At 61.5% G+C, this 27,029-nt stretch overlaps 1 protein-coding gene across 1 annotated transcript in view; it reads left to right on the top strand.

Annotated features, from left to right (window-relative positions):
• Positions 1 to 435: 435 nt before the first annotated feature.
• Positions 436 to 27,029, top strand: part of LAMC3 (laminin subunit gamma 3) — a 46,310-nt gene continuing 19,716 nt past the window's right edge. Inside the window, 9 exon segments of the mRNA XM_037491440.2 lie at positions 436 to 847; positions 11,291 to 11,595; positions 14,512 to 14,642; positions 17,313 to 17,479; positions 19,093 to 19,281; positions 19,358 to 19,475; positions 21,614 to 21,712; positions 23,942 to 24,078; positions 26,350 to 26,451. Of these exon segments, the coding sequence (XP_037347337.1) occupies positions 436 to 847; positions 11,291 to 11,595; positions 14,512 to 14,642; positions 17,313 to 17,479; positions 19,093 to 19,281; positions 19,358 to 19,475; positions 21,614 to 21,712; positions 23,942 to 24,078; positions 26,350 to 26,451 (1,660 nt within the window).

The raw sequence follows: 27,029 nt of genomic DNA, 5'->3' as shown, positions 1-27,029 counted from the left end.
GACCCTGATCCGGGACCGGAACAGCAGGTGAAGACCCAGGTGTCCTTTGTCTCTCCGGACTGTGTCACTATCCATTTTACAGACGAACTGGGGTCCCGGCCCCGCCCCCCCCGTCCCCCCACCCCCGACCCCGCCCCGCCTCCCGCCCCATCCCCAGACCCGCATTCCGCGCGCAGGGACGAGGCAGCGGGCGCCTCCCGAGCGGGCACTCCCGGGCACTCCCGGGCACGTCCAGCAGGTGGGGGCCCGCGCGCAGGGACGGAGCGGTCAGGGCGCTGCGGACCTTCCGTCCCTCCCCGCTCCGCCCTGCCCACCCCCGGTGGACCCGCCCGCCCGCCCGTGGCGAGAGGCGGGCCCTGGAGCCCGCGCGGAGCGCGCCCGGAGCCGGCGGGCAGAAGCGGGGCGCACGGGCGCGCAGCCGTCGGGGCCCGGGACATGGCGGGCGCGGCGCTCCGGCGGGGCCTGGCGCTGCGGGCGCTGCCCGCGCTGCTGCTGCTGCTCCCGGCGCTGCGGGCGCGGCGGGCGGCGGGCACCGGCATGGGCGCCTGCTACGACGGCGCGGGGCGCGCGCAGCGCTGCCTGCCCGAGTTCGAGAACGCGGCGTTCGGCCGGCGCGTGCAGGCCTCGCACACGTGCGGCGCCCCGCCCGAGGACTTCTGCCCGCACGTGGGCGCGCCGGGCGCGGGGGCGCAGTGCCAGCGCTGCGACGCCCAAGACCCCCGGCGCCACCACAACGCCTCCTACCTCACCGACTTCCACAGCCAGGACGAGAGCACCTGGTGGCAGAGCCCGTCCATGGCCTTCGGCGTGCAGTACCCCACCTCGGTCAACCTCACCCTCCGCCTGGGTAAGCGCCCGGCCCGGCGCCGCCCCCCGCGCCCCCTGGTCCCTGCCCGTCGCCGGCCAGAGGCGGGAGCCCGCAGGCGCCCTGATGGCTGGGGGACCCGGAATGCAGGGGTGGGGCTCGGGACGGGAAGGGGCCCCGCATAGCTGGAGGGTGCTCGGCTGCGGGCCGCTGGGCAGGAGCACCGGGCAGCAGGGAGGTGCCCTGTAATGCTGGACCACGGCGTGAGCTTTCTCCCCCCTAGGCAGGGGTTCCTGAGGGTGGGTCATCTGGTGGACTCCAGGGGCTCAGGGAACCCCTGAGGCCGTGGGCAGGCAAGGGTGTGCCCCAGGGTGGGAGCCAAGGCTGCATTCCCGGAGGGCTTAGCCTCTGAGAGGGCAGGCTGCTGGGCGGGTCGCTGGACCGGATGGCGGAGGCCCTGGGCGTGCCCAACCCCCCTGCACCCAAACCCATCCGAGGGCAGGGCCGGGCACCCTTAGGTCCCTGAGAATCAGGACCCAGCCCTTTACTCTCTGCCCCTCTGAGTCCTGCCATGCCTGCCTCTTTGCACCCCAGATGTGCCAGGCACAGGGCTCAGCATTTCTCTGTGACTCCACAGTCCTTACAGGGAGGGGTGCCCCCCCCAACATCCTTCCTTGTCAGTGGCTTCCCAATCTCTCCCAGCTTTGAAAACTCAAGAGAATTTTTATAACTCATTTTGGCTGCTGAGCCTGACCTGAGGCTATTTACAGACACTGTTTATCCTGCTCAGAGTGAATGTTCGGGCATTGTGCTGCTAAAATCTCATCTGAGCAATAAGCCTGCAGCCCCAGCCCCGCTGTGGTGTTATCGTCAGACCAGGTAGGACTTTCTAAACGGAGAAGCACAGGATGCCAGCACATCTGGAGCCCAACAACAGAGATAAGGGGTTATAGGACCATGTCCCCATTTTTCAGATGGAACATGGCAGCTCAGAGAACTTAAGCGTTTGGCCGGAAGCACACGCCGCGGGTGCCAGCCCGGGTGTGAGCCTCTGTGTCATCCAGGACCAGAGCCTGCAGTCCTTGCTGTGCGCCCGCCCACCAGCGGGGTGGGCTGTCCCTCCCCCTGGGTGACAGCGCCTTGGGGAAGGCTGGGAAATGGTGATGCAGTGGGGGGGGGGGCACACTGGGCCCTCAGCAGAGCAGACCCGCCCACTACGCCCCAGGAAGCTCAGTTCCTGGGCCTCGTCACCTTCACTCCAGGACCTTCTGTCAGGCAGGGTCTCTACCCAGGCGGGGACAGGAAACCAGGGGGAGGGAGGCTGGGGAAGCTGGCTGGCTGGGGCTGGCAGGACCCCAAGGCCACAGGAGAAGGAATCTGGGGTTGGGTGGGAGTTGTGGGGAGACTTGCTGCTTCATGACAGGGGGTGCCGGTCTGGCTGATGGGTAACATGTGTCGGTGGAACGCAGGCCAGGAGTTCAGCCCAGGCACAGGCTAGGTGGGAGGTGGTGGGGGAAGCACCCCAGGTTTGGTTTTGGGGGCAGTGCCCATTCACCCAGCGCTTGTTGTGGGGCCCTTGCTTCTGCTGGGTGGCCTCATTGGACCCTCGGTCAGCCTCACTCTCCATCTAGAACCTTCTGAAGCAGGGCAGTTTTCATCCCTCCAAAGCCAGGGAACGGGGGGCTCTGAGCTCCCCAGCCATGAGTGTGGCCTGAGACCACACACACACCCCCTGATGTGGCTCCCCCTGGCTCGGCGCCTTTCCGCTAGGTGGTGGCACCACAAACACTGGAAGTGATTGTGCAGTGACTGAAGAGTGAATGAATGAATGGATGGATGGATGGGTGGGTGGCGATGCCACTGCCGCCTCCATCATGTGCTTCCGGCCCAGCTCAGGGGTCTCTGGCCTGCTCTGGGGCAGACATCGTGGGCCTTGGCCCCCGGTCAGGCACAGACCCCCCAGACAGTGTCGTCACCCCACCGCAGCGCCCCGCCCTGTGAGTGGGATAGGGGTTGCCCCCACCCAGGGTGTGCAGGTTCCTTGCTGGCACCGTCTCCCGTGTGACCCGAATCGCTCTGCAGCGGCCCAGGGCTGAGGCTCCCCTCGGGTGGACTCTGCCGCGGGGATTGTGAAATGCGGCTGCGGCTTCCAGACACCCTGACCCTGCTTACGCACCAGGGGCGCAGGGAACCGAACACCCTTGACCTGGCCCATTCTGGGATCCATGCAACTTTGGTTGGCTCCACGCTGAGCCTCGCATTGCACAAGAGCGGGGGCAGGAGAGGCCTCGGGGTGTTACGGTGTCCAGTGGTGCCAGACCTGCAGACGCAGTGGGCCAGGGAGCTTCTCGGTCCTCAGGCCACCTCTGCTGGCCCAGCCCCCTCTCCTGGACCCGGCTCCGCTTCTGTGGCAGGGATGGCGGCTGGCGGTTCTGGCCCGGGATCTCCTGAGGGATGGGGTGAGGGGCAGGGCAAGGCAAGGCAGCGGTCAGCCCGGGAGGGAGGGCGCTGCTTTCCCAGCCCCCCGCAAGCTCGCAGACATCTGTTCCAAATCCCCGAGTCGCTAGGCCGAGCCTTCCTGTCTGGGATGAAAGGCAGTGGCAATCCAGCAGCTCCCAGCCCCCCTGAGGCCCAGGGGAGAGGCGGCCTGGTGGCCAGGGGGCTGGGGGAGCAGGTGGAGGGTCATCAGGGGTGAGAGGCAATGACAGGGGTGTCCATGGGTTGAGTCCCACTGGGGGCACCCAACCTCGCAGTTTGTTCTTTTTTGGAGCAGGAGACAGGAGACCCTGAGGATGAAACCTCTTGCTCAGGGTCACCCGGCCAATAAAGGGGACCCTGGGGCCCTCCCCAAACTGCCCTTCGTGTGGGATGCCCAGTGTCCGGGTCAGGTCTGCTCACGCCTTGGCTCCTCGCCCAGGGAGGGGACCATCCCTGCCTGCCTGGACAGTTTGGGGATTTTGAAATACTTCTAGAAGCACAGAAGGACCCCGAGAGTCCCTGAGAGGACAGTCGGAGCCTGCTGACCGGGGGGAGTTGCAGGCCCCAGCCTCACCCCTCCACTGCGCGTGCGCGCGCACAAACACACACACGCACGCGGCCGGCCACACCACCACGGGTGTCGCACCAGATCCTGTCCCTCCCTCTTAAAACCCTCCGTGTCTTCCCTTCATTCCTCGAACTAAATGACGCCCCCTCCCACCACCCCACGTAGCGTGGCTCCTAGGGCACCCACCTCTGCCCCGTCACCCCGCTCCCGTCCCCCGGGCCTGCTCCTCGCCACAGCATCGCGGTGGCGCTGCTGTCCCTTTGGCTGAAGGGCGGTGGGCAGTGGCAGGAGACCCAGGGACCTCCCACCAGGGACAGCACGCGGGGGACGTCCAGCCTGCCCTGGGACCCCGCGGCCTGGGCGGTAGAGTGGGGGCACGAGAAGACAGGAGGGCCTGGCCAGCCCGGGGAGAGGGCTGGACGTTGGGGGGCTCCTGCAGCCCCCGGGAGCCCCACGCCAGCTGGGACCCCGAGCTCCGGCTCCGCTGTGTCTTCCTGCTGAGTGGGCGGCTGTGTTTGCGTTGGCCGGGCCGGCGCTGGGGGCCAAATCCTCCTTCCTTCTCCCTGGGGTTTCTGGTGGGAACGCCAGGCCCCCTGAGGGTCAGGGGTCAAGGCAGCAGCCCGGTGAGCCCCCACCCCAGCAGCCGTCCCACACCACTCTGGGGCCCTGGACGCCTCACCCTTCTAAGGGTTCCCAGGACCCACCCAGCAGAGGCAGGAGCAGGAAATTGCAAATGCCATGAAGGATGCGGACAGTCCCCGGTCTCAGGGTCACCCCGCCTCCCCCACAGCAGCCCTCCCCCAGCCTCCAGATGGCCCCACCCACCCCCACAGCAACCCCCAGTCTTCTGATGGCCTCACCCACCTCCACAGCAGCCTCCAGTCTCCCGATGGCCCCGTCCACCCCCACAGCAGCACTGCCCTCACAGGGCTAGGACAGACTGGCATCCAATCTCTGCTCGTGCTGTGGCTGGTGCCATCACCACTGCCCACATGCTCTCATAAACCCAGCAACTGCGTGCCCACTGTGGGCTCCTGCTCAACTTAGAGGTGGCCCCCTCCCAGAGGCCACCCCTCCCGTCTCCCAGGATCTGGAGGGGGCCTGTCTGTGTTCTTGCGCCCCCGCCCCCGCCCCATGGTAGCCGCTGCAGCCCTGTGCCCACCGCTGCAGAGTTGCCTGGGAGAGAGCCTGTTTTGACAGCTGTACCCCGGCGCCCGCCGGCCCCCTCAGGTGCCTGGTGGAGGATGGTCGGGAGAGTGCGTGGGGAAGTAGCTAAGGTTTGCTTGTGTGTGTGCTGCGGGCCTGGGGCGCCCCTAAGGGCTTTGCAGGCGTATACTCACTAGGCCGGCTAGTGTTATGTGCATTTGCAGATGGGGAAACTGAGGCACCACATCCCAGTCATTTGTCCAGTCGACCTGAGGGAGGTTCCATAGCTGCCCGAGGTCACAGAGCTAAGTGGTGGGGCTGGGCTGGGAGGCCCGGCACCTCCCGACTGCAGGAGGGAGGAAGGGACGAGCCCGCAGAACGCCCTGCAGCCTTCCGGGAGCACCAGGCCCTACGCCGTGGCTTTCTCCCGGGACGGCGCTGGGACTCGAGGTGTGCTGCTCCCTCACCAGTCCGCCGCCTGGGCCCAGACCTGGTGGCTCAGGCAGAGCTGCGTCACCCCGGGAGGCCCCGCGTTGCTGGTGGGGTTGTTCGTGGCAGCCAAAGGGGGGAGCTGCCCTCTGATGAGCCAATAAGCACAACGTGATGGAAACACACAGCGGAAAGCGATTCAGCCTTAGAGAGGAAGGCGCTTCTGGCCCAGGCCCCCGCATGGGGAGCCGTGATGCTGGGCATAGGCAGACCCGGGGGCAAGACGCCTGTCTGAGCGACCTGGGGAGCCCCGTCTCGTGGAGCCCTAGAGGAGAATGGTGGTGTTGGGATGGGGAGTTGTCGTTAATGGGGAAGACAGAAAGTTCTGGAGGGAGTGGGGCTGCACAGCCATGAGAATGTGCTTCCTACAAAAAATGGTGCTTCCTACACATCAAAATGGTCACGACGGCCACTTGAATGTCTACCTAAACACCAAAGCCGTGTCCTTCCCCTCCCCACCCCACCCGCCTCTCCACGCACTGAAGAAACCACAGTCTCCCCGCCTGCAGCATTCACCGGGCCACTAGCTCAATCTCCGGGTTACCTTCCAGTCCGGCCTCCCCCGCAGCCCTCAGCCGGCCCCTGATTTCTTGCGGTGGTCCTGGGCGCCCCGCCACCTCCCTTTGCCAACTTAGTTTGTGTGCTTGAGGCACATCAGTCCAAACCGGGCCTCAGAACTGTTCCTAACACAAAGTCCTGGGCTGCACCCAACCAGACAAACCTGCTTGCTCCCCCGGGCTGGACAAGGAGCTCGACACTCTTGAGCCCTGTTTGGGGGTTAGATTCTTGGTCCAAAGACGAGGAAACAGCAATGGGCCAAGGCCTGACTCACCGGGATCTCCTGGTGCCTGGCACTGTGGCCTTGAGGGGTGCCCAGCTCATCGCGAGGGCTTCCGGAGCCCCAACTGGCCTAGAGCTGGGTGGGAAAGGAAGGCAGGAACAGTCGGTGGGCCCAAACAGGGGCCTCTCTGTGACACCCCACCCTGCGGGCTGAGAGCAGCTCCCCCACCTGCTTGTAGTGCCCATGGCGGGCAGGGCAGCCTCCCCTGTGTGTTCCCAGCTCAAACCCCCCCACCTCCACCCCCTCCGGGCCTGCCCCTCCCCTGCCACTGCTCCCAGATGGCTCCAATTAAAGGGCTTTGTTTTGTTTCCATTTTCCCAAAATAAGCCTCTTAGTTCTGAACTCATTCTGCTTGGTCAGTCGGTGCCGGATGTGGGCCGGCTCGGTTGTGACACTCCTAGTGTCATTCCTGACGGCCTTTATGTCCCAGCTGGTCGGAGAGGACACAGCTTGGTATTCCTGGTGCCAACTTGGCGGCCTCTGCCATCTCCGTGGGACCAGCACCCGCTTCCTGGGCAGCCCCTTCTCTCCAGGCTCCACAGAGCCCTGAACGAGCGTAGCCAGGTTCAGGACAGGGGCTTTGGGGGCTCAGGAGCCAGCGGTTCTGAGGACACTGCTGTTTGCTGTGTGATGCTGGGCGCGTCCCCTTCTCGAGCCTGAGTCTCAGGTTCTTTGTAACACGAACAACCAGTGTGTAAGTGCTTAGCAAGATGCCAGCACGTAGTAGGTGCTCAGTAAATGCTGACTGTTGTCAAACAGCCTCATTCATGGCTCCTGACTTGTATAGACACTTGTGACAGTGTCCACTGTGTTGTCAGACTTGGGTGTCTCAGGTCACTCACTGGATTATAAACTCCTGGAGGGTACAAATCATCTTTACTCGTCTTTACTTGCGCATTCAGCAGGCATTTATTGAGCAACTACTGTGTGCCGGAGTCTGTGCTCGTTTTAAGGATTTGCAACCCTGTTCCAAGGGGGTCGCACACTAGTGGGAGAGGTGGTCAGGTCTTTACAGAACAGGACACGGGAGGCTCAGGAGGCTTAGGGACACCCAGACCCGGGCCCTCAGGATGAGTAGTCATCAGGCAGGAAGGTGGAGGGAGGGATGTTCCATGCTGCACTGAGGCTGAGACATGTGTTCCATCCACTCAGCCACCCAAGTGAGGAGAGCAAGGAACAGCCTCCCAAGCAGAGGGAACAGCCCATTGGGTGGCTGGGAGGTGAGGGAGCTGTGTGTTCCCAAGCAGTATTGCCCACAGTTAAGAGTTGTAGATGTTTTAGCTCAGTTTTTCTGATGGGGACACATTTCTCTCAATTTCCTGAACCTCATTGGCCCCTGGAACTTGCAAGGGTCTGGGCTGAGGCTGCAAATTTAATCCTTGCCGCTGTTTAGGAGATCTGGGGGCCGTTCCTTCCTTAGCCTCCAGGTTGCCTTCGGCAGAAACCTTTTCATCACAGAGCGGGGATTAAGTTGCTTTCTTAGCCCTTCTAATTAACTCTTATAACAAAAAGTCCCTGCCGCGTCTCTCTGATGTTCCTGTGTCTCCTCTCACCTCCCGCCTTGGCAAGGAAGAGGAAAAGCTGCCATGTCTCCTAGCGCGTGATGTTGCTCGTTTGCATGAAGTCCCAGTGACAGCCTTTTTCCGATCATGCTTCTAGCTGCCAGCTACCTTTTAAGTGGCTCCAAGCTCCCCTCCCGCGAGGTGTCTGGCTGCTAGATGTTTACGGAGTCTGGACGGGCGGACCCGCTGCGGCCTCCGCACAGCAGCCTTCCGTGAATGTGCATCTGGAGATGGTCCCTGCCCGCTTCCGAGGCCTGGAGCCTGCGCGGCACCGAGGCCGCCCCCGGGCCGCCCCCAGCCCCGATTCCATTTGCCACACATGCTTTCTTTTAAGAGACTTGGCATTACAGTGCCAAGCTGTGCTGCAGCGTAACTTTGAAAAACATCTTAAAACAGAACATGGCAAGGCGGTTGCTTTTCAATTTTTTTAAAAGAAAAATCTGTTTTCTCCAGTTTTTAAATTAGAACAAGCTTTGTGAGAGAACATTGGGGGAATATAGGCCCATCGAAAGGGGAAGGGAAGCCGCTGCCAGTCCTCGCCCTGGGGACAACCTGGCTCGTCCCCCCGCTGGATGCTTCTCTGTGTCTTCTTCGGGATTTTTCAGTCTAATCCGATCCTGCCTGTATCATCTCGCGTCTTTTGTTTTCACTCAGCTCTCGCACTGGAGCCTCCCTGGGTGCTGCAGATGGATTGTCAGCTATTTGAATGGCTTTGATCATCGTGTGAATTTATGTCCTGAGTTTGTTGAACTTTTCCAGTTTTTTCCTTATTGTAAAAAAATGCCTGATGAATGTTTTCGTGCATCGGTTCCTTTTCTTGTTTGAATTCCCAGAAGGGGGGAGCTTTTACCAAGGGCCTGGGATATTTTTATGACTCTCCATCCATGTCGCCAAACTGCCCTCCCGAAGGGCTTATGTATTTCTTTCCCCAGACTTTCTTTTATTGTGGTATAAACCACATGCAACGTAAAATTGACCACCCTAACCATTGTTGAGTACACAGTGGGCCGTTATTAAGTATATTCGTGTCGTTGGGCGATCACCCCCGCTGCCCGTGCACAGAGCTTTCACATCTCCCCAAATGAAACTGTCCCCATTAAACACTAACTCCCCCTCCCCCCGTCCGGGTCCCCACCCTTCCACCGTCTCCATGAATGTGGCTGTTCTAGATGCCTCACGTAAGTGGAATCACACAGTACTTGTCTTTTTGTGACTGACTTACTCATTTTACACCATGTCTTCCAGGCGCGTCCACGTGGTGGTGTGTGTCAGAATTTCTTTCCTTTTTTAAGGCCGAGTACTATTGCACTGTGTCTATTCCACTGTGATGTTTCTTCATCCTCTGTTGATGGGCACTTGGGTTGCTTCCATCTCTTGGCTATTATAAACGAACCTGCTGTGAACACGAGCGTGCAAATCTCTCTTCCACACCCCGTTTTCAGTGCTTCAGGTTTGTGCCAGAAGTGGAACGGTTGGCTCATGTGGTCATTCTATTTCTTCATTTTCTCAGGAGTGGCCAACTTAGTTTCCATAGTGCATGCTCCATTTTGCATTCCCACAGCCAGGGCCACAAGGGTTCCAATTTCTCTACATCCTCACCAACACTGGTTATTGTCTGCGTATAAAAATAGCCATCCCAACGAGCGTGGAGTCCAGCGTTTGATATATTTGTAAGAGCATTATGGAAGTGCAATTTGCCATGGACTTTAGCCACTGGAAGTGTGCAGTTGAGTGTCTTTTTTGTATATTCATGGAGTTGTACACCCATCACCACAGTCCATTTTTGAAGATTTTTCTCATCCCCATAAGAAATCCTGTACCCATTAGCAGCGATCCCCTAGTCTCCACTCCCACCCACTTCCCCGACAACACTAATCTACTTTATGTCTCTATAGATTTGACTGTTCAGAACTTCATAGAAATCGAATCATAAATATGTGATCTTTTGTGATTAGCTTCTTTCCTTTATCATAATGTCTTCAAGCTTCATCCACATGGCAGCTTGTATCAGTACTTCATTCCTTTTTAACCATCACATAATATTCCATCATACAATCTGCCACATTTTATTTATTCATCAGTTGACAAACATGGGAGTCATTTCCACTCATGTCTCTTGGATTTCCTCCAAGGAGTACAGTTATGGGGTCCTGTGGTAACTCTGCGTTCAGCCTTTTGAGGACCTGCCAGCCCGTTTTCCAGAGCAGCTGCACATTGTAATCCCCCACCCCCAGCCGAGGAGGAGGGTTCCGACTTCTCTACATCCTTGCCAGCGCTTGCTGTTTCCTGTCTTTTTTATTATATCCATCTTAGGGAGGGAAGCTGTATCGCCTGTGGTTTTGGCTCACATTCCCCTGGTGGCCATGATGCTGCTCCTCTTTCAAGCGCTCAGTGACCAGTCACCTCTCTTCTTTGGAATAATGTCTATTCAGATCTTTTGCCCATTTTTAAACTGGATTATTTGTCTTTTTTTATTGTTGACTTGTGAGATTCTCTGTGTGGTCTAGACACAAGTCCCTTATCAGATATATGGCTTGCAGATATTTTCTCTGATTTGATGGATTGAGGTTTCATTTTCTCAGTGGTGTCTTTGGAAGCACAGAAGCAGGTGGGGGCCCAAAGCTGGAAGACCCCCGTCTCCTCAGCAGCATGGGAGAGGGGAGAGGGGCTTCCAAAGTAACAGGAATGACCAGTGACCCCAGAAATCTGGCAGAGCAGGGTCCCCTGGCCCTGGTCACTGGGGGCTGTTAGCGAGGTGGCTTTGAAGGGTTCTCTTGAGTGGCGCCGGGTTAAGTTGGGAGATGAAGATGTGGGTCCAGCAGATAAAGCTACTCTTAAGCAATCCAGATCGGAAAAAATGTTAGAAGTGGGAGGAAAAGAAAGGCCCAAGGAAGTTGTGTTAGGAGTAGGGGTGCTTAGAGTAGGATGGCTGCAGACCCCAGGGGTATGGAGTCACTGGGAGGGCATGAGGCACTGATGGGAGTGTCAGCTTCGTTGGGGTATAGCAAAAGAAATAACTTTCTAAGAGCAGAGTGTAGAGCAATAAGCGACATCCCACTGCTGGAGACACTGGAGCGCAGAGCAAGTGCTGCCGGCCAGTGCTGCCACTCAGGGTGGCAAGTGAGTGCTGCTGGTCAGTGCTACCGGTCAGGGTGCTAAGCTCAGGTTCCTGTGCAGGAAGGCACCTGGCCAGGCAAGGGCTGGCACATCCCGCAAGCCCCTGGCACCGTCACCTCCGTGCCAGGCAGGCATCACAGATGGGTGCTGCACCCCCGCCACTGCACACCAGACAGCCTCATCGATGCATCCCAGATGGTGGATGAGCCTCCAGGGCCGGGATCGCAGGCCCCCCACGCCCCCCCGTCCCTTCTGTAACAAGGGTGCGTGTCTTCCCGCTGCAGGGAAAGCCTACGAGATCACCTACGTGAGGCTGAAGTTCCACACCAGCCGCCCCGAGAGCTTCGCCATCTACAAGCGCAGCCGCGAGGGCGGCCCGTGGGAGCCCTACCAGTACTACAGCGCCTCCTGCTGGAAGACCTACGGCAGGCCCGAGGGCCAGCACCTGCGGCCGGGGGATGACGAGCGCGTGGCCTTGTGCACCTCGGAGTTCAGTGACATCTCCCCGCTGAGCGGGGGCAACGTGGCCTTCTCCACCCTGGAGGGCCGGCCCAGCGCCTACAACTTCGAGGGGAGCCCTGTGCTTCAGGTCACAGGGGAGCGGGACTAGGGCGGGGTGGCTGGCTGCGGGCGGGACCCCAGGCGGGGGGACCACAAGGGACTAGTGTCAGGCTGCAGGGCTGCTACCCTGGCCACGCGTGGGCCGCAGATCAGAGATCCAGGGTGGCCAGTGCGGCACTGGGCACATGAAGGGGCTCGTTCCCACTCCGCAGAGAGGGGTCCTGGGAGCTGGCCACCCTCATCCTTGCAGCAGGGAGAGCAGCGGGCCCGTGGCCAGCTCCACCCCCACACCCCTGCCCTGTGTGTCCCAGGGGGTCCCCTCAGGTTTGTGACCGTCATGGTCTCACATGCATGCATATCCACGCTCCGGAGTGGCAGTCACCACTGGCCCGTAGGCTGGGTACCCCGCCTACCGTTCCTGGGCACTGGACAGCCCCCTTGTCCACTTCACTGGGCACAACAGGCCTCTGCGGAGTAGAACCAGTGTCTCCCTCCCACGGCTTTCCAAGCGTCTCCCGAGCCTGTCTAGGGTAGGGAGGGGCCAGGCTTGGAAACCTGTTTGTTCCTGGGGGGCACTGTTGTCCAAAAAGCAATGTGCCCAGCACGGTGAGACGTGTCATGTGCTGCCTGGGGGTCCCGGAGACCACCCGCAGGCTCAGCCATTCCCTAGGAGGACTCACCGAAGTCAGAAAAGCAGCTGTGCCCCCGGTGACGATCTAAGACGGTGAGAGGAGACGGGCAGGACTGGCAGGGGGGAGCGCGTGGGGCAGGGTCCAGGGAGACCAGGCGCAGGCCCCAGCCGTTCTGTCCCAGGAGCCGTGCAGACGGCGCTGGGTGTCCCAGCAGCCATGTGTAACCACACACACCACGTGCGCAGCCAGCGAAGGTCCCTGCCCTCGGAGTCCGGGGTTTGGATTGGAGGCCGGCCATGTAGCCACAGCTGACGGCCCACATGGCTGACTGTGGCCTCCAGTTCCTCCGTGCGGCCCAGGGTACCCCCTGCATTGTTACCGTAGACTCTCGGGTGGCTTGAGACCCCAGGTAGACAAAGATACTCTTGTCAAGCGGGACGTCTCCAGGCCTCAGACGTGGTGGGGGGAGGTGGGTGGCCAGACCCCTGTCTGGGCGAGGTTGACCCTTCACCCCCAGAATCACCTCTCCAGACACCCTGGCCCTGCTCAGCCCTTGAAAAATGTTCATGATTCTGCTGCTTCTCCACGGGCTCCAGCTCCTGTAGACCAGGCCGAGGCAACCAGGGTCACATGGAGACGGACAGGTGTCTGCACCGCGCCTGGGGGAGGCCTGCGCCGAGCCCTTAGGCAGTGGGGTGTCCTGACTTGTCTCTTACATTCTGGACTTTGCTCCAGGTCAGAGAAGGACAAAGAGGCCGTGCTGCCTCACCCTCTCTCCCCTTCTGGGAACGTGCATTTGCCCTTACATGACCTCGAAGGCATCGGGATTGCCCCTACCACTGGGGCTAAGAGACCAAATCCCTCCCCCCGCCGCAGTTCCCATCCGGTGCCTTAGATTGCCTTTGCGGACTGAGGGAGCAGGCGACAGGCTGCCAGAGACACGGGACTGTGGGCGGCGCCCTGATAGCCCCCCAGGCCCACCGTGTGGTGAAGGATCCCAAGGGCCAGTGAGGGGTCAAGGCTAGGAGTCAAGGTCAGATCGAACCCAGCTCCGCATACACCAGCCGTGCAGCCCGCGGCACAAGTCTTATCCTCGCTGAGCCCCGGTCTCCCCATCTGTAAAATGGGGCCGTGACGGTGCCTGGCTGCAAGGTTCCAGTGAGGATGGGAGCCAGACCCTCAGGCTCCGCAGCCGCCCCACCGGCCCGGACTTTGGCTGGTGGGGCTTTCCCGGTGGCATGTTTTCTGGAGAAGGAATTGCAGGGTCTTGGGCTCTGATGTCCAAGTTCCCACCCTGGGTGCCAGCATCTCGCTCTGCGGGGACCCATGACAGCAGCACGGCCGGGCACTTGCTAGGAATGCAGAGTCCCAGGGCCCCGCCGCATTCTCACCAGGCCCCGAGTGCCGCTGACATTGGGAAGTGGTTTTGGGGGGACAGGGATCCACAGACAGCTGAGTGCTGAGGTCCCAGAAAAGTTTCAGGCATCCCTGGGGCTCGGGGAGCAGCGCGACGGCCGGACCCGGCCCTGCTGGGCGAGCAGACACACCGCCAGGAGCTCATTTCTGTGCTGATGGGTCTGATTGCTAAAGCAGGGGCTCCTGGACTGAATTAAAATGCTGATTAAAATTCCGCCAGAGCCGCCCCTGATTATAACAGCAGGCAGATGGAAATGTCAGCCTTCACGTGGGCTCCCACCTCCCCACCGCTCTGCCAGGAGGAAGCTGCTCATTCCAAGAGCAGTGCCTCCCGGAGCCTGCGCTTGCCAGGCGGGGCCTGGGGGCTGGGTGCGCCCCAGCAACGCCCCAGCCCCTGCTCACGAGATGGGTGTCCCCCAGGTCAGGTGACTTATCCATGGAGCCTGTGAGAGGCCTGCGCCACGTCAGCCAGCCGAGCAGGGGAGGCCTCCCTCAGCTTCCTTCCACAGTTGGGGTGCAGGAGCTACTGGGAGAAGTCAGGTGGCTCCCCTGAGGGGCTGCTTAGCCCCTGCCCCAGCACCTTGACTCAGAGTATGTGCTCCACCCCACGTAGACACGGGGGTGGGGACATTGGTCCTCCTCCACGTGCCCCTGTGAGGTCACCACTCCGTCACTCCGCAGACGAGGCTCCAGGACACCGAGCACCATCCCCAGAGGGGCAAGGCCAGCGAGTGGCCTGGCCCCGGGGTGGCATGGCCCCCAGTCTCCTTCCAAGCATTCTTAGAACTTGAGCCTAGTGTGTCCTGTGTCCTGGGAGCTCCCAGGGTGCCGGCTGCCCCCTCCAGCTTAGCAAATACTCAGGGACATGCTGGCACGGCCCCCCTTTGTCTCCCCAGGAGTGGGTCACCAGCACCGAGCTCCTCGTCTCCCTAGACCGGCTCAACACGTTTGGGGATGACATCTTCAAGGACCCCAAGGTGCTGCAGTCCTACTACTACGCCGTGGCTGACTTCTCGGTGGGGGGCAGGTAGGCACAGGTGGGGCGGCAGGCCCAGGACCCTGGCACTGCAGCAGGAGGGGTGCTGCCTCGGAGCCACTGATGGGTGCTGCTTCGGAGCGGTGGAGGCCACTTCAGAGGTGCTGGGTCCAGCATTTGAGGCTGTCACAGCCCAGCCGCGTCCCCCCTCCTAGCCTGACCCCGGCTGCGCTCCACCGCACGGAGCTGCCCCCAATTCGGGGAGACCCTGGGCCTTTGCACCAGACAGTCCCTCGGCCTAGGAACACCTTTTGCGCCTCACAGGTGTGCTTATTCCCCCCACTGGGAATGGCACTTCAGTGTGCAGCGACGCCTGCGTGCCCTGCCACAGTCTGTGAGCTCCACGGCCAGACTGACCGTCCCTCAGCTGTGCCCTCCAAGTGTGACTGGTTCGTGGCGGCCGCAAGCAGGCGGGACTCAAGCTTTCAAAGCTTTCCGTCTTTTTCCTGCATTCGGGAGGTACAACCACAAGGCCGTCATCCCATGCCTTCCAGAACCTTCTGGTGCACTTGGGTGCCATCCGGCTTCACGGGGACCAAAACATTGTTAATAAGGCTTTGCGGCATCTCAGCACAGGACTGAGAGCTCTGCTGCTCCAGAGCCCCAGGGTCAAGGGCGAGGGGAGGTCGGAGGGAACAGGCTGCCGCCCCGCCCCTCTCCGGGGGAGGGCTGCGCTGTGGCATCTGGCCCCTGGTCCGGCCCTGCATTCTTCTCTGGGTCGGTCAGTGCACCCTGTAGCTTGTCCATGAAAGGATTGCCCTTCTCCAGGAAGCAGGGCCACCCAGAAGGGAGGCAGAGGCCACGTTTTTCTCATCCCGACATCCCAGGCCTGTCTCACATGTGGCCCCTTGTCCTGGGGTGCGGGAGGCCTGCAGAACAGGGAGGCACCAGCGATGCCTTCCGTATAAAGGCGCATGGGTTTCCTTCCTGGGAGGCGAGGGGACGGCAGCTGCGTTCCCGCCCCGCCTCGTGGGTGGCACTCGGCAGCCAGGCGTCTCTCCAAGGAGAGCAGGAGCGTACCCGGGGCGGGAGGCTGGGGCGGCCGTGCAGGGGGGTCAGAAGGCCCAGCCGAGGCCAGAAGGACGAGTGAGCACTCCGGGTGGAAGGGCCAGCTCGTGAGAGGGAAGGAGGACCTAGAAGGTCCAGGGTGGGAAGGGCAGGAACAGGAGGGGATTTTTAAAACACTCCCAGGTCCGAGTGGTGAAGGGTTGGAGGAGAGAGAAGATGCTAGATTGGGGGGGGCTAGCAGCGGGGGGAGGCCGTGGTCCGAGAGCTATTCAGGGCAGAAAGCCGGCCCCGTGTGGGTGGGAAGCGAGGCCCTCGTGACGCAGAGACTCTGGGCGGTGTCCAGGCAGGTGAAGACGTCTGGGGAGGGAACACGGCCCCGCTGCCGGCACTCGGGTGTCTGCACCCTCTGGGGCAGGCTGGAACTTGGGGCAGTCTGGAGAATCCCTCCTTTTCTCCTCCCCTGACACCCCCACACTTGATTCAGGTCAAACCACCGGCATCTCCAAGGACGTGGGGTGGCGGCTGCTCCAGCGCCTGCTGTCAGGGGATGTCAATTTGGGCCAGAGAACATCTGGTCACAGCTGGCGGAGCGGGGCCACCCTCAGGCCGGCAGCTGGGTGGGGGCAGGTGGCCCAGCCCCCTGAGTCCCTCAACGGTGTACAGGAGTCCCCCTCCTTCCTGTGGGCTCCGAGGGCTGGTGGGGCGGGAGATGTCTGCTGCCCCTCCCCGGGGCACACAGACTTTCGCTTGCCCCCGCCTGCCTCACCGCTCCCAGAGTGCTGGGGCATTGCCTGCCTGAGGAGCCTACCTGGGGGCGGTGCCCTGTGTCCCCAAAGCAGAGAGCAGGTGGTGCTGGGGGTGGGGAACCACCCGGCTCCGTGGAGAAGTGGCAGGCGCTCAGGTGGCGGGTGGGGGCGAGCAGGGTTCTCTAGCTCTGCCACGTGGCGGCTGTCCCTCCATGGCCGGAGCCTCAGTTTCCCCATCTGTGAGGTGGGGATAGTTACGGTCTCTCCTGCTGCAGCTGTGAGGCTCTGAGAGTCCAGCGGGAAAGCGGGAGCTAGTGGCCATGTTGGCCGGTGCTGGGCAGAGCTGGGCGCCACGGCGGGCCCTAACCGGCTCAGCCTGCCCCTCGGAGCCAGGGTGTGAGGCCTGCGTGGTCAGGCTCAGTCGAGCACGTGGTGCATGCAGCACCCCTGTTCCTGCCTGATTCCATCTGACTCCACACCCCGGGGGGTTGGGTGGGGTGGACGCAGCCCGGGCTGCCCTTGAAAGCGGGGACTCACTGAGAACTCAGGTGCCCCCCTAGACGGAACCGCAGGGGCCCTGCCCGGCTGCTCCCCTTCTCTCCCATGCCCCTGTGAGCCCTGCCCCTGCCAGCCACCCACTACCCGCCACCCCCTGACTCCACCCCTCCCTCCTGGGTGCCTCGTGGCTCCTGCCAGGGGCGCCCCTCGGCAGAAGCCCCTGTGCGGCCTGGGGCGTCCTCTGTCTTAGCCCCATCATCGATTGAGAGGGGACCTGCCGGCTCTGAGATGAAGCGGGTTTATCCTTGAACAGAATTTGGCCCTAGTGGGTGTTAGTGAAGCTCGGGTGGAGGGCAGGCCGCCCCGCCCCGCCCCGGGCCCCCCACAGCTTCCCGCGCTCCCTTCCCAGGTGCAAGTGCAACGGGCACGCCAGCGAGTGCGGGCCGGACAGCACGGGCCGGCTGGGCTGCCGATGCCAGCACCACACCACGGGCTCCGACTGCGAGCGCTGCCTGCCCTTCTTCCAGGACCGGCCCTGGGCCCGGGGCACCGCCGAGGCTGCCAACGAGTGTCTGCGTGAGTGTCCGGTGCTGTGGGCCGAAGGCAGCCTGGCCGAGGCTCTTCCCAGGCCGAGGCTCTTCCCAAGCCCAGGCTCTTCCCGCGTGCCTGGCTGCCAAGGGGCCCCGAGCCCTCGCGCCAGGGATGAGGAGGAGCTGGAGGCTGAAACGTCTCCTCTCCCACCAGCAGCTCCCACAGACCGAGTCCACCCCAGTGAGGCGTCCTTGGTGGGAGGCCGAAAGCTCCCCCAGCTTGTTCTTTTGTATGAACCGTTTCAACCGCAGCTGCTAATCAAAGCCAGGCCACTCCAGGCCCTCAGGTGCTGACCTGCCCCAGCCTCTCCCGCAGGTCCCGGGCAGCCCTCGATGCCCCAGCTCCCATGGGACGTGGCTTGGACCACAAAACCTCAGAAGCACGGGAGAGCACGGTGCCGTCATGCCTTCTCCAGGGAGGGGGACCCGCTGCCTTCCTTCCGGGCCAGCCACCCAGCTTCCCCCGTGCCTGTGCCCCCTGTCTGCGCACGGCCCTCCAGCTTGCTTCTCCGTGTGCAGCTGGCTGATGCCGGGTCTGGCAGCTGGAGTTGTCCAGGGAGGGGACAGTCTGTTCCTGGGACGGGTGCTGTCTGACGGAGCTCTCTGGGGTACCACGGCCCTTAATGGATTCCAGCTGCCCTTGCTGGCCTGCCTCCACCGGGAAGTCCTCCTGGGTCAAGGAAGCTATGCTGGCTGGCTCACCCCCTCTGAGCTGGGGCTTTCACATCTCTGTCCTCCCAGTCTCCAGCCTAAAAGCCAAGCCTTCCTGCCATCCCCCAGCCCAGGCAGCCCCAAGCCCTGAATCCAGCCTTGTCCTCATCTCTCAACCTCATCTGTCATTCACACAGCAAAGACCATCCCCCAGCCCATCACTCTTCTCTGGGCAGCTGAGGCTCCCTCCTCCCGCTCTCCCAGCCTCCAGACCCTCTACCTGAAGCCTCAGGAATTTCCAAAGTGCAGGAGGTTGCATCCATCTGCTCGTTAATCCCCCACAGCTCACCCTTGCTCCTGGTGACGTCACTGGTCACTGGTCACGGCCTGGCCTCTCTGGATCAAGCTCTGCTGACCTCTTAACCTCACAGCTGCTCCATCCCACCTGCCGTCCTTCACGCACCCCTCCCTGCCTGTCACTCCACTCGCTGAGTCCTGCAGGGGCGACTCCGGCCAGGTCATCCTCGGGGCCTCACCGCCAGCAGGGGGTGCCCCTCCCTGGACCCCCCCATTCCCTCACCTGGCCACCACCTTCCTGCTTGTCCTCATCTTCCCCTCAGTTGTGCCTTCTAAGAAAGCTGTAGGGGCCCCTCCTCTCGGCACCGAGTCCTCCCAGTTTCTGTCACAGCCCTCAGCCCTTGGGATCTCGCTTGCTGCACCTGCTCTCAGTGAAACAGTGGGTGACGCTGAATTTTGTTGACATAGTCCTGGTCCCCTTGCTCTGAAGAGGGCCCTGTTTGGGAAGATAGATTGGTCTCTGTGTCCTTGATCAAGCTGGGCCCGAACTCCATGGCTGTCTGCTCACTCAGCACTCGCGGCTGGCTGGCACAAACTCCCCTCCTAGCATGTGCCGGTGCCATTCGTATCCCTCCCCCCCCCCGCCCTCAGCCTGCAACTGCAGCGGCCACTCCGAGGAGTGCACGTTTGACCCGGAGCTCTTCCGAAGCACGGGGCACGGCGGGCGCTGCCTGCGCTGCCGCGACCACACAGCCGGGCCGCACTGCGAGCACTGCCAGGAGAACTTCTACCGCTGGGGCCCCCAGACTCGGTGCCAGCCCTGTGACTGCCACCCCGCAGGTGAGTGGGGCTGCCGCCCCAGCCGCCCGCCCTCGCCAGCTCCGGCCCTGGCTGCCCCGTGCCCTTCCTTCCCCAGGCTCCCTGCGCCTCCAGTGCGACGCCGCAGGCACCTGTGTCTGCAAGCCCACCGTGACGGGCTGGAAGTGCGACCGCTGCCTGCCCGGGTTCCACTCGCTCAGCGAGGGAGGCTGCAGGTGAGGGGTGGGGCGGGGCAGCGGGTGCCCGCGGCGGCTCTGGACTGCTGATGGGCAGCGGGAGGCACGGGGTGTCGGCTGGCTTCCTGTCCTCGCGCCCGCCTTTTCTTTTCCCCTCCACTCCTTTCACTCCTTTCTCTACTCAGCACTTTCTCATTCCGCACCTGCCCTGCCTCACCGCAGGCGGGGACTAGCGTCACCGTCCCTGGAGAGGCGACAGGTGCAGACGGGCGGGTAGGAGGCCAGGTGCACGTGCTGCAGGGGCCCAGCCGTTCTCAGGGGTCAAGATGTGAGTTCTAGGGCCTCCCCGGTGGGGCAGTGGTTGAGCGCTGGGTTGCGAAGCTGCCCGCGGCCTCTGCAACGCCGGTTCGATCCCCGGCTGCTCCCCGGCCACCAGAGGAGGGTCCCACATGGCGCGCGGACCTCTCCTGCCGCCCGCTGCTCCCCTCAGCAGTGTCCTTCGGTCCTTCTGCCTGCTCTGCTCCCCGCTCTGGCTCTGGTGAATTCTCTCACCCTCCCGCGCTTCTGACTGTACCCAGTGCTTGTATAAAAAAAAAAAAAAAAAAACCTTAAATAAATAAACAAATGATCTTTAAAAAAAGATGTGAGCTCTAGTGTGAGGACGGAGGAGCGAGGCTGCAGGAAGGGCAGGCACGGGCAGAGCACCCCGGGGCGAGGTGAAGCCTGAGCAGGGAGTAGGAGGGTGTGCAGAGGAAGAGGACCCGGCGAGGCCTCAGAGCCCCCGGAGCAGGAAAGGGGTGAGGTCAGAGGTCAGGGCAGAGGCTGCAGAGGCGGAGCTGGGGGACATGGAGCCTGCACTAGGGCTTGACCATAGAGGCCAGAGCCCCCTGGAAAGCCACGTTAGTGGGACACGGTCACTAGGGAACGGAGGAGGAAGAGGGGCTGAAGGCCCCCCACCCCCTACTCTACTTTGGGCTCCTGCATGGGGGCGGGGGGCATGGTGGGTGCAGAGGTCGAGACTGATGAGGTGTCCACCAGACAGGGTCCACAGGGTGTGCTGGGCTCTGCACCCCGGAACAGGCCTCTGGTATGTTTACCATCCCTTCTTTGAGAAAACACACAATGACCCAAAATAAACAAAGCTCTTAGAAATTCAGAAGCACTTTCAAGTGAATATCACTTGGGTTAATTGCAACAGTCTCCTGGAAATGTGCCGGGAGTGTGGGGGGGTCTCAGATCTTTTACCAAACACTTGGGGGTTCTGAGCACGAAACTGGCCATTCGGCATAGGGAGCCCGGATGCTTCCCTAGGGTTTCTCTGGCCTCCGGGCCTCTGCACGCACCATGCCTCCTCCCCCAGCTCGTTCTGCTCTCCCCCAAACCCACCTCTCCCCAGCAGCGTCTAAGCCAAGGAGCCACCCCCCCGCCCCGGGGCGTCTTCCCTTCTACCTGGCCGCTGGCCCCTTCCCAAGCACTTCCTTGGTGCCGCCACAGGCTCTTGTACACCCTCCCATGGCTTGTGTCCAAGTGCATGGGCTGTCCACCTCCTGGGCTGTAGGCTCCGTCGGGCAGGAGCTGTCTCGTCTGGCGGTGAATGAATGGTGGGTGGTGGCCGGATGCGTGGATGCGTGGGTGAGCGGTGGTGGCAGGATGGAAGGATGGAAAGATGGACGGAAGGAGGGACAGATGGGTGGTTGTACCAGTGGGTGGATGGATGGTGGATGAATGGACGGGAAGAGGGTGTGTGGATGGAGGGACGGATGATGGATGGACGGATGGATGGATGCATGGCGGGTGGTGCATGGGTGATGGAGGGGTGGATGGTGGATGGTGGATGATGCATGCACAGGTGAGTGGGCGGGGGGCGGGTGGGTCTGTGGATGGAAGGTTGGAGGGCTGAATACACGGGCGGGTGGGTGGGAGGGTGCGCAGGTGGAGGAATGGGTGGAGGGAGTACTGGATGCCTGGACAGGTGAGCTGGCGTGTGGGGAGATCAGTAGGTGAGCAGGTGGGCCGCTTCCTTGGCAAGGTGGGAAGAGTCAAGCCAGGTGCGGGCTCCCGAGTCAGCGGCCTGCCCTCGCAGCCCGGGGAACGGTGGAGAGCGCCCTCCGCGGAGGACGGGCTGTCCCGCTCTGCCTTGTCACCGGACATGTCTACCCTGTCCTGTCCCTTGGCAGACCCTGCACTTGCGATCCTGCTGGCAGTCTGGGCACCTGTGACCCCCGCAGTGGGCGCTGCCCCTGCAAAGAAAACGTGGAAGGCAGCCTGTGTGACCGGTGAGTGCACAGATCCGGGAGTGGACCCGCCTGGGGCTCTAAGTGTCACCGCGTGATTCCCTCACGCAGCCAGGCGGTGCTCAGAGGAGGCGGAAGTTCTTTGTTCACGCCAGTGGGCTTTACACCGGCGGCGGGCCCGGAGGAGCGCTCTCCCCGAAGTCTGAGCCTCAGCAATGAGGCAACAGGGCATTTATTGTCTAAAGCGAGGGGTGCAGTCAGCTGGGAGGCATGAAGCCAGCGTGTGGCCTTGAGAGCATTTATCAGCTGTTGCCTGAAGCTTCCCGTCTCCAGGCTGTGTCCCACCTTCAGCTCATCAGCAGGGCAGCCTGACACTTTCCCCTGCCGCACCATCCTGTGTGGCCCCAGCTCTTGCGATTCCTCTCTGGCTTGGCCTGGTGCGGAGAGAAGCTGACGTCAGCGCTGTGTGACTGGCGTGGCCTTGACCTCACCTTGGCTGGCCCCGGGCTGCCCGCCACCTCATCTATGCATGACCTGTGGGCTGTGAGGTCTGCTGGGTCTTCTTCCCCCAAGACTCCTCAAATGGGGATGGCATGGGGTTGGGGCACCAGATCCCACCTGGGCTCTGCAGCTTTGTTCCTGAGCCTCACTCTGCCCATCCATGAAAGGGGAGGGTTTGGTGAACTGTGTACATGGAGCTGGCGGGGGTCAGCCTAGGGACTGGATTCCTCCGTCCAGGCCAGCTCCAACAGATTCCCTCCCACCCCAGGGTGCAAACTGGAATCTGTGCTTTTAATATGTCTCTCCAGGACTCTTTGGAGAGATGACCCGTTCCAGGGCCGGGGCAGGGAAGTGCAACTTGAGCCGGCTCGTCCCGCCAGAATGCTCAGAACTTCTTTATATTTTTTTTAAAGATTTATTTATTTATGCATAAAAGAGCTGGGGTACAGGCCAGAGATGTGGGGGGTGAGAGGATTCACCAGAGACAGAGTGGGGAGCAGAACAGGCAGACTGACTGAAATACACTGTTGAGGGGAGCAGCGGGCAAGGCAAGAGAGGTCTGCCCCGCCATGTGGGTAGCTCCCTGGCCGGCCCAGGATCGAACTCGTGCTGCAGAGGCTGTAGATTGCTTGGTAGTGTGGTGCTTAACCCCTTGCACCACCAGGGAGGCCTCAGAAGTTCTTAAAAACAAAAACAGACCAAACTAAACCCCCAAACCCCACATCAGGAGGGGGGCCCTTTTAGAGGACACCAGAGCTGATCTGCGAGAGCTCCCAAAACCGGAACAGATTGAGGAGCAAAATAAATAATGACAGTATTAGATTATACCCAAGGAACAAAGTAAACACCCACAAGTCCCCGCCGGCATAAACAGATGAGTGAATAAATAAATACACGAGGAGGAGCGGACAGATCTTCCTCTCACGATTCCAAATGATAAATATAGGATCGAGGAAACCCACAGTCAGGGAGCCTCGCGGCGACCGTCAGCACAGGCACGAGGCACAGCGATCCTGACATCTGCGGGGGGGGGGGCAGCTTTAAGGACAGAGGGGAAGGGCATAACCCCCAAGCATCCCTGAGGTGCTTCTCACTGACTGTTTGGGTCCACCCTCTGCCCGGTTCTTTGACACGCCCCCTTCCAGGAGGCGGAACCTCGTTCCCCTGCACTTGACTGTGGGCTGGACTAGCAGCTCCCTTCTGCTGATACACAGGCAGGTTTGCAGTGGGGAGACCTGGCAGGTCACATGGGTGTCACATGGGTCTGGCTGCCCTGCTGAGCTGCCTGGCAGGGCCCATCACCTGTTTCTTTCCATCGTGAGAAACATCACCCCAGCCCAAACCAACAGCACCCTACAACATGCCCGCGCGCTCCTCCACAGAGGGTCCGAGGTCGTGAGAGACGAGGGGAGCCTGAGAACCTGTCACTGCTTGGGGGGGACGAGGACAGAGCTGATGCAGCACATGTCCCTTGGGACCCCATGCTCCCAGGAGTGGAAAGTGGTTGGGTGGGTGGGGGGAATCCTAGTAAAGCTGGAGCTTCTTAATCAGCTGTAACTGAGGTTAATTTCTTGGCGTTGACCCCCAAGCCTGGTTGTATGGATGGTGGGGGTGGGACAGGCAGGTGGGAGCCGCGGGAACTCTGTGCTATCGTTGCAACTCTTGCAAATCTGAGAAATGAAACTGAAATTTCCCCTTGACACTGGACTCGCCGTGTGTGGCTGGGACCGTGACCGCAGCGCTCCAAGGCATGTCCTCACTCCCTTGCAGGTGTCGCCCGGGGACTTTTAACCTGCAGCCCCTCAACCCAGCCGGCTGCAGCAGCTGCTTCTGCTATGGCCATTCCAAGGTGTGCACAGCTGCTGCCCAGTTCCGGGTGCACCACATCCTTTCCAGCTTCCGCCAGGGTAAGCAGTGACCCCAGGCACCTTCAGGGTCTGCGCCCACCCCGGGCAGGGCAGGGTGGAGAGATCCTAGAGAGATCCTGCAGGGTGGGGTGGGAGTTGAGGGAATCTCAGACCCACACAACCCACACGGTGCAACATGCGCCCCCCCCCTATGCCCATCATCACTCTCCAGTACCCACCTCACCCCTGGACCCCTCCCTGGGCCCTGCCTTTGTCCTCAGCCCCCAGCAGCAGGTTGAGGGGCTCAATACAAGTTGGGGGATGTCCTATCACTGGCGTAGTTCAGTGATGAGGATACTGGCCAAATCCACTGGCCTCCGTATATTGAGCACCTGCTGTACGCCAGGCTGCTATGCTCTCTTCAAGCACGGACCTCACCTGTCCCTGGCAGGCGCTCTCGTTCCCATTTTACAGATGAGGCAACTCTCCCGTTTTAAAAAAAAAGTGGGTCACATGACTTGGTTGTTGGTACCTGGTTTGTGGGCGTCTGATTTTTGCTCCTAATCCTTCCCTCTGGGCCCGGGGTCCAGGGGTGCCTGGGTCCCTAACTCCAGGTGGCACAAGCGCCCCTTTGGAGCAGGAAAACCGCTGGCTGTGAACTCCCGGGAGCCGCAGCCTTGCGAGCCGGCCCGGGAGGGCGCCTCAGCCGGGAGCGGGGCTGGCTGGCGGGCGGGCGCCCTCTGCCGGGTCCGCGTCCCTGGACGCATTGAGGCCCTGGGCTTGGTGCTTGGGTCCCGCCTCTGGTTTTGTCTCCAAGCACCCTGGCCAGAGAGCTCAGGCTTTTGGGTCTCCGAACATTACTGAGGACCCCCAAGGGCGTTCGCTTGTCTGTCCCCTGGGTGGGCGTCCCCCGTGTTGGAGACTGCACGGGTCACTGGAGAGAGCCTGTGAATTCATCCAGGCGTACGGCCGTCGCAAGCCCATTGCATTCTCTCGTCGCCTGTGAAAATAACTTTTTTTAAAAGACAAGAAAATGCCCGAGCAGAGGGCTGCTGGGCTCTTCACTCCCGGGAGGGCCCGACGTCCAAGCCGGGTCATGCTTGTGCCCTCCGGCTCCGCCACTCAGTCTGCTCTGAGTTACGTCCTGTAGCTTCTGGAAAACTCCACCTCACGCTTGTGAGAGCGACAGGATGAAAACGCTAGTGGTGCTATCTACACCCCCCACAACCCCCCCATGGGGTCTCGGGGATTTCCTGGGGGCCTGGACCAACCGGGAGAACCACCACTGGGCCCCCATTTTGCAGATGGGGAAGCAGCTTCAGAGGTTAAGGAACTTGCTTAGCGTCACACAGCCAGTGAGCGGCAGAATCTAGTCTAGAACTGGGGGCCCGGGTGTAAGGGCCAGAAACGGGCGCAGGGCAGGTTTTCTGATCCCATGCAGACCGGGCAAAGGAGGAGTCAGAGTCCTCAGTAGTTTTGCAGGTTTTTTATTTGGGGTTCACCAGGCATATGGCAGGCAGGGGTGCTGGGGGGCCGGGAGGCTGGCAGTCCTCCCAGCCCCCAGCAAATCCTCACTCTATCTGGGCTCTCTGGCCTTCTCTGCTTCTGCTGCTTCGTTCGGCTTCTACTTCTGCTGCTGCTACTGCTGCTGGCGTCCCCGTGACGCCGCCCTTAAAAGCACAGTCTTAGCTCAGCTGAACCCCATCTACCTATGCCCACACCCTACTCCAGGTGCCCGCCATCAGGCATGCGTTCAGGACAAGGATCCATCATCTATCCTGATGGCGGGAGGGCAGAAAAGCCTGACATTTTCTTTACCCTACACCGGGTCTCACCTGTCTGAGCCTTTCCCCTCTCCCTACCCCTCCTCCTCTCCCCTGGGGTTACCCTGGTGTTGGGTCTCCCCTATCACACAGCTGCCCCTGGGGTCACTTGCTCTGTGCCAGGCTGTGCCAGGGGCACCGCTGACGCCAGAGGGAGGGCGGCCGAGCTGGACCCTGGCTGGGTCACTTCCTACCCAGGTAGCCTCCCTGTGACGTGTGTGCCCAAGGATGATGAGGCCGGGTGATGAGGTCAAGGAGTCCCAGCGCCCCCTGCTGTGTCCTCATGTTGAATTCACAGACCCCTGAGTGCCCAGACACAAGGGCCCAAGCTTCCTAGTGTCACCTCCCATGGCGAGGCTGCCGCCCTGGCTCGGGATCTGAGCTGCCCAGCTGTGGCCAGATAATAGCCACCACCAGCTGCCCTGTCTCCGCACCCCGATGTTCAGACCTCTGGGGGCTGCGGGCAGAGCCCGCCCTCCAGAGCCTCACAGTGTGTTCTGCTGTCCAGGAGCCGAGGGCTGGCGGGCCGGAAGCGTGGGCCCGGAGCAGCCAGCACGATGGAGCCCAGGTGGGCTCCTCCTGGGCCCAGAAGAGGAACTCACAGCGCCAGGTACCTGCCATAGATGCCTGCTATGGGGCCCCCAAAATGACCCCATTTGCTTTTGGGGGCACCTATGTGGATATTACTCAGTTCTTATGAAAACACTACCCAAAACACCTCGGTGTCTTTACTTTGCCCTGGGTCTGCACACACTCGCTCGCTCCCGAGCAGAGGGCAAAGGAAAGGGGGTGACCTCTCGCGACCTTGCCCGCCACGTCACGACCCTCAACCCGAGTGGTGGGCTGAGGCCCTGGCTGATGCGGTGACAAGGGGGATCCACTAGGATGTCTTGCCCCTCCTTGCGCCTCTGGTGCCAGCACCTACTCTCTGGTGCCCTGGGCCCCGCCTCAGCAGCCAGTGCCCTGCTGGTCCCAGACAGAGCCGCCTCACCTGGCATTCACCTGGATGCCTCCCTCGTCAGGGCACAGGAACCTGAGCTCCGGGGCATCGGGAACATTTTATGTGATGCCATGTATGGGACACCCAAGGTCAAGGATAAAGGCATGAAGAATGGGGAGACAGAGACTCAGAGCTTTAAGCCAGGCTGTGGGGCGTGTGCCGGGGGTGGTAGCCCCCCTCAGCATCTG

This window comes from Talpa occidentalis, unplaced genomic scaffold (assembly GCF_014898055.3).
Source record: "Talpa occidentalis isolate TD23 unplaced genomic scaffold, MPIMG_talOcc4v2.1 talOcc4.7, whole genome shotgun sequence".
Taxonomy (NCBI): Eukaryota; Metazoa; Chordata; class Mammalia; order Eulipotyphla; family Talpidae; genus Talpa; species Talpa occidentalis.
This window is presented reverse-complemented; position numbering and strand designations above follow the sequence as displayed.